The following is a 12,743-nucleotide window of genomic DNA, read 5'->3' on the forward strand; positions in this document are numbered from 1 at the left end:
TGCAGGAAAACTGGCCACAGTATATAATCCTCTGCTAAGGTCCCTGCTGGTGGGGAGGAGGGTCACACTATTGGTCTCCATAGGAGATCATTGTAAGGGGGCATGAGAGCAAGTGGGACATTCCTAGAGTGGCAGCATAATGGAAACTCCAAGTATGAGCCAAGAAAAGCTGGAGAAAGCCACAAAAACAGCAGGCCCATTGATCTCCTTCTTTACAGTTATTCACAAAGGTCCTAAATAAACAAATGGAGGGTTTATAATGAGTGCCTCAATGGCTGGCTTGGCAAATCAGGCCCTGAAGAAATGCAAATCTAACCTTGTTTCCTTCTGCTTGAGCTGTCATTTTGGAAGGCATCTTATAAAAGTGTGGCTGAGAATGCTGTTCTCTGCTAAACCAAGAAGAGACTGGAACGGTAATAAGTAACCAGAGGATGTACTAGTTCATGATGCCCATTTTCCTTCCAATTCTCTTTCACCCTGTCCCCAGGCAATAGCATCCAAAAAGCTGGCTCTGTAGCATGCATCCTTAACTTCAGTAGGGGTCATTTAGTCTGCTGTAACGAAAGCCCACCCTTCCACTCCAATTCCATTGAGAAGAAGTGGCACATGTTCTGCTCAATGCAAGTCCCTTCCCCATTTGGGTCTGCTCATTTCTCCCTGCTCCCTTTTCACAATGCAGGCTAAACATCTAGACAGTTTGCCTGGCTTATAGTACCTCCATCTCTCAGTGTCTTTAAGACAAAAACCAATCTGTGTCTGCTCTCCCTCCTCACCTTTCCCCACCTCTGAGTGAGTGCCAGCCTCTCCTCTGAACCATCTCATGCTCTTGTTCCCTATTCTGTCGGTACCTGCCTCTCCTGCCCAGCTAAGCCTGCAGGTGCCTGATTACAACAGAACAGCTTCATCCCCTGCTCCTCTGTAAGGAAGAAGGAATGAGGATCATCTGGGCCTGTCAAGAAATAGTAAATGTAATTATTGAGTCTGTTTACACAGAATGAGAAGAATGTGGAACAATCACCTAATTAGAAATCAATGGCGTTTTGCCTTTTAATTGTGAAAACGCCTTTTCTGGGTGGGCTCTGTAACCATTACTGGATAAGAGGTGAAAGTTGGTGTGCAACATTTTTTGCTTCATGACCATTATCTATTCCAAGGGCTGTTCTTTTTCTGCACATGGATAAAACATGATGAGGAGTTGTGTGGCTAGCTGGGATCTGGGTTTTCTGAGGCCACACAAAATGCCCTCTCCGAGGAAGGCCAGCATGCGAGCAAATATCAATGTGGCAATCAAGGGCATGTTGTGGTCTGCAGCCTCTTTTTTCCCCCTGCCCAACTCTTGACGGAATTGTGTTGCTGCGTATGTACAAATAACAAAACAAACTTTGAAGTAATCTATCCCAAGGTTTAATAGCACAGCCCTGGCTGGTAATTGAAAATTATTTATTCATGACCAGATAAGAGTCACTCACATTTTCTGCCAAATTTACCCATAATGTTTATGCCCCATTTTCAAGCTCTGTAAATTTTATGCTGAAGCTGATGCACGATGGCACTAAACCAGATAAGAGAGTCTTTCTTCTGGCATCACTCGCTTCTCATTAATGTCAGGGACACACTCACAACCTGAAAATTCATTTACTGTTGGCAGTGCCCAGTAGCTCTCTCAACTGCTGGGATAAGAAATCTTCCTCTTCACACAGGTGCAACAAAGGAAGCAGGACTGGTTTAGAATATATCTATACTAAGCTTCTTAGAAGCAGCTATCCTAATGCGTACTCCCTGCAAAACCAGAAATGACGAGTCTCTAATATACCTGGGTCTGATAACCTTTTCTGTTGACTAACACACACCGAGAGAGAGCAAAGGAATTTGCCACAGGAAAAAAGATGGAATTTAGGCAGTCAGGATTATTTTCCTGGCTTACATGGAGCTCTGGAGGCTCAGGAGAAGCAGACAGATTGCACGTATTGCTGATTCTGCTGCCAATTCCAAATACTTTGAAGACGGTCGACGGATCTGCTACTTGCAGCTTTTATGTAGTGTGCAAACATGAAAAATGAGGATGATGTGTGCCATCAAGCTGGCAAGAACCGCAAGCCATAAAAACCTAAGTCTTATGGATTTTTCTTGCAGAGCTCATGATCTCCCTTCATAAGATTTGGAAAGTACTAGGCTCCCCAAAATCCAAGGCAACAACACCTATACAAAACATCACTGTTGGAACTGTGAAAATAGATGCCCCTTACTGGCACTCCTTTGTGGCAAGCATTCCATTTGAGGCGCTTGACCCTCCTGGGCTGGGCCTTGGCTCTTGCGTTGGAAATGGGGAAAGGGGTATGTTCAAGAGGCAGTGAGCAAAGTTGAGAGATGCTCTCTGTCATTTGGAAATCTACTTTTGGATCAGGCTTTGTACTCCCACCTCTTTGCCTGATGCCACTCTGAAGCGATTAAGATTCCTGAGTTGACTTGATGCCCTTGGTGTGGGTACCTGCTTCTCTTGGAAGTGTATCTGAATTATTTGATGGCAAGGGCTGACAGGGCTGAAGATAGCAGGGGTATGAACTCTGCTCAATGCAAAGGAACAAGTAGGTATATGTATCTTCTCCCTACACACTACACTTAGGTAGACAGAGGCTAGCTTACTGATATTTGTCACCTCTAGGGGGTTATGCACCCTCCATCTCCCTGGAGGTAATTAGGAGAGGGAAGGAGGGGAGATGTGTTACCAGGAGATAATGTACATCTCAAAGGCAGCAAAGTAGGAGGCAGAGACAGGTGCCCAAAGGGCCTCACAGAACATGTTATCTTAGAGAAACACACTCTGTGAAGTCTTCTGATAGCAAAGTAAACTGGATTTTGGATATTCATTTATTCTGGCACTAAAGGGGGTCATTTCCTTTTTTAACTTAATACAAACACTGTTCTAAAACTGAAAGGCTTATTCTAGAGTTCTCAGGCCCAGCTGATATGTGCAAACATAGACAGTGGTTATGCAACCAACTGGAAGCGATTCCAGTCAGATACAGGAGCATTGTTCTAGCAATTTTAGCAGCGCAAAAGACAAAAGAGTATACTGAAAACTGAGTCATGAGGGAATCATGTAACACAAATGGCTTGCCATGCAAAACTGCCACTTTGATATTTGAAACATCTGCCCTGTTACTTGCACAAATAAAATGGGTCTTAAGGCTTAAGCCCATAGTTAGCTTGAGGTTTCCTTAGCCCTTGGTCCAATTAGCTCAGTATTGTCTACACTGACTGGCAGCAACTCTTCAGGGTCTTAAAGAACAGCCTGCCTTTCCCTTCAAAATCTTTTAATTAGATATGCCAGCAGTTAGACCTGGGATTTTCTGCATACCCTGAACATGTTGTACCAATGAGCCATAGTCCCTTCTTTCAAATCTTTGTTTCATGGCTTCACAAACATTTGAATCTGGACTTCCCAATACATGTCCAATGCTCTAAAAATGATATTACTGCAGCATCTCAAAAAGGACAGTAACACAATAAAGGGGAAGAAAATTCACAAAGGTGAATAGTCTTTATGGGGAGCTATTTTACTTAAAAAACAGACCCCAACCTTGGTAGAAATCTGTAGGATTATAAGTGATGCAGGAAAAATGAAAAATAGGAAAGAAACTGAAATTCCTAAGGTCATCCAATAAATAAAAAGCATAGATTCAGTCAAACATAAGGATGTTTGTGCATACTACATAATTAATATAGTTACAGAATGCTGTGATGGTTACTGCCATAAACAGTTTTAAAAACAGATCAGATGATAAGTCAATCAATGACTACTAGCCATGACAACTGCAGCTCAGCATGTTCAAGGGCAACTTGACTTTTATTACCAGAGAACAGACTACCATCTTTGCAAACTTGTCTGTTATATGTGCCTGGCTCGTCTCTAAAGATGGTAATACTGGCTGTTGGTCTGATGCAGCAGCATGGTAATCCTTGTTTCATACAGCTCTGTGGGTTAATTTGCTTTTTCTGCATAGCTGCATGAATGCATGAAATAAGATGGGCAGATACATTTCTCAAATATTTTTGCCATCATGAATAGTGGATATGGAAAAGCTGTTTCTTTGTGTGTGATGTGTGCATGTGCATACACACATCTTTGACTTTTTTCCTACCTGGGGAGACACAAGAAGTTGGTCCCTATCATGTTCCTTGCAACTCATTGATAAGAGAAGGCAAAACAGCTGAATTTGCCCCCCCCCCATACATCCTTCTCTCCTTCATTCAGCTACTTCTCCCTCCCCGCAAATTTCCCATTTCCAATCTTCAGTCTCTTGAATAAAGATACAAGTGCACCACAGTCAAAGTGCACACCATCCTGCCCTGTGGTTGGCATGGAAACATAAAATATTCTGTGAGCACAAATACTCACTACAAGGATGTTATTTCACAGAGGAACCCTCCTTGCAAGATTCTAAACTGAGGATCCGCTATCCGAAGGTTGTTTTTTTTAAAATCAAGCATTTTAAGCTGGGTGTCCCCTTGACAAGTGGGCAGGGTCATTTACATGGGGGTTTATATAGCCTCCCCTAAACCCCTATGAAGACGTTCAGAGTGTACATGAGAGAAAATTCCCTCTTGTGATTGTAGCAATATATCCTGACCATCACATGTTAAAGGGCATAACTGCATAGCAGCCTACACATAGTATCTTCCCCTACATTCTTCCAGTATACAGAACATATGGCTGGCACACAGACCACTACAGAGACAATGATGCCTGAAGTGGTATTCAGCCAAGAATGGGTAGACACAGTGGTGTGTCTGCATGAGGACCAGGCCAGTGTGTGCATTGGAAATGGGTAAGAGGAGCAGGACTGCGATACATATATTTGCCTGAGAGGATGTTTTGCACTCTAATTTCCCTGGAACCTTTTCTTAGGACTTCCTCATGTCCCAGAAGCAAGTATCTAGTCAGCTCAACAGGAGGTCATGCCAGAACACTGGTGGTGCTCATTTTCAGAATGGACTGCAATTGTCAAATTACTCCCAGCACAGAACTTATTCATACCCGAGACTTCTCCTCCAGCCGAGTCATCATGACAATAGTTGCTGTGCGTTGTTCCCACACCATTCTCCAGAAGTCACTGAGTGTCTCTGGTAGAGGCCCCTGTGTAGCAATATAGGCATTCTGCTTGCGGTAACCATCGATGTAATTGGCATTGATGTAGTCACTTCCAGGGACTCCTGAAATACAGTGAAAGACATTGAATCTCCAGGATTGACAAAGCAAAAAATTAGCCAAAATCCTGGACCAACCTGGGAAAGAGATGGCACAGAAACCCACTTTAGCGAATAAGGTGCCACACTGACCTATGACAAGTGAAAAGTCATCCCAGTTAGACTCTGTGGAAACTGATCACTACCTAGCAAAGCTAGGACCACTCCACAAGAGAGAAAGCTGTTATTTTTCTTCTACAGCTTCCTTGTCTGTCTCTCTGAGACTTGGAATGCCCATAGGGCACATATGACAGGAAGATAGCAGCTAGTGAGTTTGCTGCAACTTGAAGTATATTTTGGAGTCAACACGCACAGAATTGGTACAGATGAGGCACCTGGTCACAATGCAGGATGCACAAGCAGTAAGGGCTTGTGCTTACTGTGTGGATGTGTACAATGCCATCAAGTAGCAGTTGACTTATGACAACCCAATAGAGTTTTCAAGGCAAGAGACCACGGCTCATTCCGCACATGCAGAATAATGCACTTTCAAACTGCTTTCAGTGCTCTTTGAAGCTGTGTGGAATGGCAAAATCCACTTGCAAACAGTTGTGAAAGTGGTTTGAAAACGCATTATTTTGCGTGTGCGGAAGGGGCCTAACAGAGGTGATTTGCCACTGCCTTCCTCTGCATAACAACCTGGTATTCTTTGGTGGTCTCCCATCTGAGTACTAACCAGGACTAATCCTGTTTACCTTCTGAGATCTGATGAGTTCAGGCTAGCCTGGGACAGGTGAAGCCTGGTACTTATTACCCCATTGGCAGAGGCAACAGGAGAGCAAGGGGAGCAATAGCTCCCATTGAGCAGATGTTTGAAAAGTGGCATCTTCAAGCCCAAACTTCAGGCTCTTCCTCCCCAGGTTCTGGCTGGCCAGCATGTGCTGCTTAGCTTCCAACTTAAGTTTGGACTTGTCTACTGAGCCTCTGACAAGTGTGCTAGGGCAGCCTGGGGCGGCACTTTGCTGCTTTTGTTACTGCTATCCTGCCTGGTGCTGTGCAGCTGCTATTGCCATGCCCCAGAGAGCCCTGGCCAGGGCAGCTCTGTCAAGCCCCAGCCTGGCTGGTGGTGACGCACCCTGCTGAAGGAATTCTACAGGTTGCAGCTGCACCCATCACCTCTCTTGGCCCACATGCTGAGCCACAGCAAGACGTGAGTCGGCCTGGTGGTGGCTGAGCTGGTGCACATGAGTGCCGGCAAGGCAGTTGGCCAATGGGCCTGTGCGGGCAGCGCCACAAGGTGCACAGCCTGGACACTCAAGTTGTTGGAGCCTGTTTTCAGCTTCTAAGGACAAACCCGTCCTCACATCACACTGCTTTAAAAGGGCCAGTCTTTTCAGAAAGACACTGAGCAGCCTCAAAGGTTGGGAATATATACCAGAATACCAGTCTACTGCATCTAGAAACCCTAACCAGTCTAACCCTCTTAGACAATTCCTCCCCAGTCCCAGATACCCGCTTCCAAAAGCTGGGTTCATAAAGCAGATCCTTCCCATTGGCAGTCAGTTTGAAGGAAAGGATTATTGTTTCAATAGTAATTCCCCCACTTCCCCAGCCCTACAATTATTCTGCATTGTAAGTATTACCTATTGTCTAACCTGAATCTAATGAGTTTTAAATTGTTTGGTATGTGTCATGGCACCTTTTCTTATGTGTTCATCCCTAACATTAGAACCTCGTTATGCCCCCGATTACCCCAATTTGTACTTGCATTTGATCCAACAGAGACATCTCCACCCTCGTAGTTTTATACACAAGCAATCAGTGATTCCAGACTACACCAGGAAAAGCCTGTCAGTCTTGATGCCTGGGTTTACAGCATATCAGGAGACAGACGATCGTGAACCTGGGGAACTTAGCAAGCAGTGGTTCACGGTGTCCTTTTGTGGTTTCGCAGTTTGCACACCACTACTACTTTCCCCTCACTTTCCACCATAAAAGAGAATCAGTATTTGGGCAAAGTGTATAGATGCCGTATTCAAGACTTTTCTTTAATAGGTTGCCTTTTTATGTCGATATATCGATTTATTGATAAGATTAAAGATAAAAATTATATTAAAAATTAAAGCACGCATGCTTGATCGAGAACCCGCAAAAGCAAAAAGTCAGCTGATGAGTAATGCCTGCCCCGCTGCAAACAGGGCAGTGGGTAATAATGCCGAACGTGCCCTGAAACAAACACTCCCTGGCCAGTTCTCTTTGAAGTCACAGGAACCTTGCTGTGCGTAATTGGCCAGTGTTCTACCAGGTGGGGGCTCATTCTCTACTATTTAGTCACAACTTCACCTATTTACATTCAGAGTTGTGCGTGATATTCAGAGACAGGGCATTCCCGGTTGTGGCATTTTAGCTGGGGATAAACTCCCTCTCTGACAACACTGAGCCTATTTACCTTTAGACATCAGGTAAAGCCTAATTTTTTTCCAGGAATTTTGCTGACTGGGTGTTTTTTCTGTTCTTTTTCCTCATTCTGCTTGCTTTTCTTCATTTCTGCTATGCTGCTATGTCATTTATTTTGGTCTGAGTTCTGTTTGTTTAAAAGCAAATTTCTTGTTCTACATTATTTTCTGTTGCTGCTTTGTTTTTATAATTGATACTGAATTTCATAAATATTTTATTGATATCCATGTTTTAATTCTGCTGTAAGCTGCACTGCCCATTTTGTATGGAGGGGCAAGCTTAAAAATATTTTAAATACTTTTTGAATATTTTGAATATGCAGTTATAGCAAAAACTAGCATCCTTTATACCCAATAGATCATTTTCAGAATTTCAAGGAAAGTAGAATGTGCTTTTAAATTGTATAGTTTAAAATTAAGAATAAAGTTAAACCAAGGCAGATTCTGCATGGGTCATAAAGAGCGGTGTGCGGCCACCAAAAACGCCATTGTGGGGGAGGACTTTGCACAGCTGCCGCTGCTGGAGCAGAGCCGCAATGGTGTTTTTCCCCACAACAGCATTTTGTGATTTGCTAAAGGAGCGAGTCTTTTGGAAAGCAGTGGCATCCACCTGGTGCCGAGCAAACGACACTGGGTGGAAGGCACCCTTTTTCAGCGTGATGCTTTTTAAAACTTACCTCCTCCTCCCTGCGTAGTTCTATCCAGACAAGGGGACATGCCCCCTGCCCCCCAGGCCATTGCCAGGGCCACAAGGGCGTGTCCCCTCGTCCCGACAGAGCTACTTAGGGAGGAGGAGGTAAGTTTTTAAAAATGTGGCAAACCTCCATGCGGGCTGCGGTAGCACCAGGGCCACTGGCAGACAAGTGTGCGACCGGCCCCAGGCCAGCAACATGTACACCGACACCTCCACCCCCCTGGGGTCCGTGCAGACTCCGCCAAAGTTAAACCAAAACAAAAGAAGAAAGGTTTAGCCAAGATATGTTTCATGATAACTATGTAATTAGATATATTGAAAAGATAACTTCGTAATTTTTAAATGTAAATTTAGATAGTGAACTCCATACAAATATGAATGTCTATGTTTGTTTTGTGTATTGAAATAAAATTTGTAAAACTTAACTTTTTAAATACATCAACATAATATAAAGTCTCCAGCCAATGGTGATTTGGTGCCTAAGTGTCCCTCACTTGCACTTCCTGCCTTTCTTTCCTGTTAGCAAAGGTGGGGCAGGGGGCGGGAGGAAGTCAGGGCCTATTTGCTCAGTCATGGTGTTCTGAAAAGGAGGCAATATTGTGGCTGAAACACTGGCAATCCTGGATAGCAAAAAGTCCTAATTATGATCACTGAAGAGACTGTTGTCTGACAACCATGTCTAGAAGAGATAGTGCACACTCCTCTTCTTTCGTAGATGCAACTTTCCATTTAGCAGAAGAGTATACTGTGCCTAACTGCCAGCCCCACACAAGCAAGCACTCATTAACTTATAGATTGCAGATCCACTTTGCTGGAGACAAACGGTTGCTTTTAAGAGAGTCACAGTGAGTCTGAGAGGCACACAGTTTCCCATCTTGCTCTTTTGCTTCACTGTCACATTTTGTGGGGCTTACAAATACAAAAACCAATAAAATGTGTTCACCACAAACAAAAACAAGAGCATCCAAAAAGCAGTTATGCCTATTTCCAACTGCCTTCCTTCTCTCTGAAAAAAACCTGTTGTCTGTTTTCAGGTGTGTGGGTTTTTTTTAGATTAACAGACTTGGACAGAATGCAGCAAGGGCCAAGCTGTGCCTCATTCCGACCATTATCTGCTTTGCAAAAGTACCAAGCAGGGATTTTAGATATAACTGCTGAAGTAAGATTACATGGTTACATGCCATTATGGGCTGTTTTAGTCAGAGCCAGAATATGATATGGTATGGGCTTACTCCTCATACCTGATGCAGGAAATGAGCCTACTCACCATCAATGGAAGTCAAGATAACACGAGAGTGGTCATAGGCAATCACATTTGCATAGCGGTTCTTTGGTTTGTTCACTTCCAGGTTGGAATTCTCCCAGGTGAACTGCTGCCCTGGATCAATAGACTGTTGTGAAAGAGGGAGGAAATGAAGATCATATAGATGCTAAGGTACAAAGATACAGTGCACTCTCCCAGCCTGTGCACGTTTAGAAACTTTCAAGCTGCTACTTAAAAGTTCTCAGTTCAAAACCAGCTAGCAGCCGCTTCTAGAATATGAAGAAGTGTAGATGAAGGAATGCAGAAGTGTCACATTGGGGAACTGAAGGCTGATTCACAAGATCTGTCTGCCTTGGTTTGTCCTCCATCACTCTGTGTGGATGCAATATTGTGGATGCAAAACTGATAGAAACATATCCCAAAAGTGATCTTAGGAACTGGTGCTTGCAGTAGATGCAACACTTACATTTATAATTTTGAAGAAAATATTCTGATTTTTAAAACACTGCTGAAAATACTGAATCACAAGAAGCTAGACTAGAGGAAGTTCTATCTGACTGAAATTTCTGGCAAATGTGCCCAGTTGGGAAAAAAGAACTTTTTTGATGTTTGAAAATGCAAAATACCCCAAATATCTTCAAAACTAAGCTTGAAACAGAAACAAACCCACCTACTTTTTATTTTTCTTACAGAATGAACCCTACACTTGGGGACCTGGATTCCATGTTCTCTGTGCAAAGCAACAGGATGTGGGTGCTGTGTGGTTTCCGGGCTGTATGGCTGTGTTCTAGCAGCATTCTCTCCTGACGTTTCACCTGCATCTGTGGCTGGCATCTTCAGAGGATCCTCTGAAGATGCCAGCCACAGATGCAGGCGAAACGTCAGGAGAGAATGCTGCTAGAACACGGCCATACAGCCCGGAAACCACACAGCACCCAAGTGATTCCGGCCGTGAAAGCCTTCGACAATACATTCAACAGGATGTGGTTTGCAGAGAAGTTGTGGGGGAATGGATGACCATAACTTTCTCTACCAGTCACTTTCCTCCTACAACTTGTCCAGCTGTTTTCTTTACATGGTGTGGCAAGTGCTCAGCGGAGTACAAAGTTTTTTTGGGTTTGTGGGAGGGATTAAAACCCTCCCAGCTGCTGCTTCTCTGCAAATCCACTTTTTCTCCTGAACCATCTTATAGCACAGAAATAGTGATGTGGATCTCCAGTCTTCCATTTACTGATGAACACTTAATTTGGTCATTAAATGAGTCCTAATCCATCTCTTTCTTTCCAAAGATCTTTTTGCTTGCAATGGCTACTACAGCTATGAGAAAAGAGGAATGTCAGTTATGTTTCCTTTAAATCAAATGTACAGCTGCAACGAATCGAGACAGCAAAAAGGCCCCCCCGAAAGGGTGGAAAATGCCACTCTATCTCACAATATCCAGAAGAATAACAACAAAAGTGCCTTCCCTTTTCTGGGTGATTAGGTTAGAGTACAGCACTCATGTTGGAATTGGGCTAAGTATTTTTAGTCTGCTCAGAATTGGATTATACACATTGGAAGTGACATTTCTCAGAACATTTTCTTTCGCAGCCTGGTTTTGCACCTCACCCCAGTCAAATATCTCTCTCATAGCTGAGTAATACACTATAGTTCTACATAAAAGTTACTTCATTTGGGGTGCAGTGAAAAACACAGTGCATCCACATCACAGTAAGAACTCAGGGATCATGGGATATCTATCAGCACAGTTTTGGCAGGCTAACATGGAACAGAACACTCACAGCAAGGAAGAAAATTGCCAGAGGCATAAGGGGGAACAAAACGTCCTCTGGGCGCCCCCTGTGGGTTGCGTAACCCCATCCCCTGCGTGTCCCTGCTGCCGGCTCCTACTCCCCCCAAATCCATGCCAAAGGGGAATTTAAAAGGAGAATCTGGGGAAAATTGGGGGGTGCCTGCTGTCAGGGGTGCAATTGTTAAGCTAGCAGCACCAAAATTTCATGGTATATTTATGAGGCGCAAAACAAGGAGGGGGTAGCCACTCCCCAATATAAACTTGCCAACAACTCAAGGAAGTATTGTATAAGAATACTCTATTTATAGTAATCAGTACTTAATACTCATACACATATAATACAATAATCAGCAATGTATAATACAATAATCAGCAATTATACTTATCATCCAATCTGTGCTATTGTAAGAAAAGTCCATTCATGTGTGAGAACCTCAAGAATGACTTCCCCATCCAGGAATAGCTGAACAGATCCAAGTCAAACCGTATAGAGTCACAAGTGGATGAAATTCATATGGTGTTATCAAGTATCAACTTTTGCTGATGAAAAAGCTGTAAATAGAGTATTCTTATACAATACTTCCTTGAGTTGTTGGCCAGTTTATATTGGGGAGTGGCTACCCCCTCCTTGTTTTGCTTCTGACTAATTTACTTGCCTTGCTTTGTTTTCATTCATATTTATGAGACGCTCCTGATGATACCACCCAGTTTTGGTGAAGTTTGGTTCAAGGGGTCCAAAGTTATGGACTCTCAAAGTAGCATCCATCTCCTATTAGCTCCCATTGGAAACAATAGGGGATGGGGGCACCCCTTTTGGGAGTCCATAACTTTGGATCCCCTGAACCAAACCTTACCAAACCTGGGTAGTATCATCATGAGAGTCTCTCAAAACATCCCTGAAATTTTGGTATGCTAGCCTAAAAGCTGTGTCCCCTGCAGAGCAAAAACTGAAAAACACTAAAAATACAAAAAACACAAACAAACCTGACCTTTTGGCCCCCGACCAAATGCGGGGCACCCGGGGATATTTGACTCCCTATATCCCCATGGCAGATACACCCCTGAGAACAGCACAAATATAACAATGCTGAAAAAGCTCAGTGCGCTGGCATTTCTATGGGTCTGTCACTTCACTTGTGCCCTCTCCCGTATGCTCCCAGGAAGCTTTGTTGCTCAAGCTATGAATCAGTGTTGGCCTTCTACTTTCACTACTCTTCCAGGGGCAATGGGTCAAGGCTGCCAGAAACAAGCTCTATACACTGGCTGGGTCATTGAGAGAGCCAAGTTCCACTGGCTGTGGAAGCAAATGAAGCATCCTGTTGCTAGATTCAACAATATTGGCTTTCTGCT

At 43.7% G+C, this 12,743-nt stretch overlaps 1 protein-coding gene across 21 annotated transcripts in view; it reads right to left on the minus strand.

Annotated features, from left to right (window-relative positions):
* The window catches only part of PTPRF (protein tyrosine phosphatase receptor type F), a 623,992-nt gene that overhangs the window by 13,727 nt on the left and 597,522 nt on the right, over positions 1-12,743 (minus strand). For all 21 annotated transcript variants that reach the window (XM_048497079.1, XM_048497096.1, XM_048497095.1 and 18 more), the window contains 2 exons: positions 9,605-9,728; positions 5,039-5,214 (listed from right to left, as the gene is read on the minus strand). In XM_048497079.1, the coding sequence (XP_048353036.1) occupies positions 5,039-5,214; positions 9,605-9,728 (300 nt within the window). The remainder of the gene's footprint in view (positions 1-5,038; positions 5,215-9,604; positions 9,729-12,743) is intronic.

The sequence above is a fragment of the Sphaerodactylus townsendi genome, linkage group LG05 (genome assembly GCF_021028975.2).
Source record: "Sphaerodactylus townsendi isolate TG3544 linkage group LG05, MPM_Stown_v2.3, whole genome shotgun sequence".
In the NCBI taxonomy this organism is placed as follows: domain Eukaryota; kingdom Metazoa; phylum Chordata; class Lepidosauria; order Squamata; family Sphaerodactylidae; genus Sphaerodactylus; species Sphaerodactylus townsendi.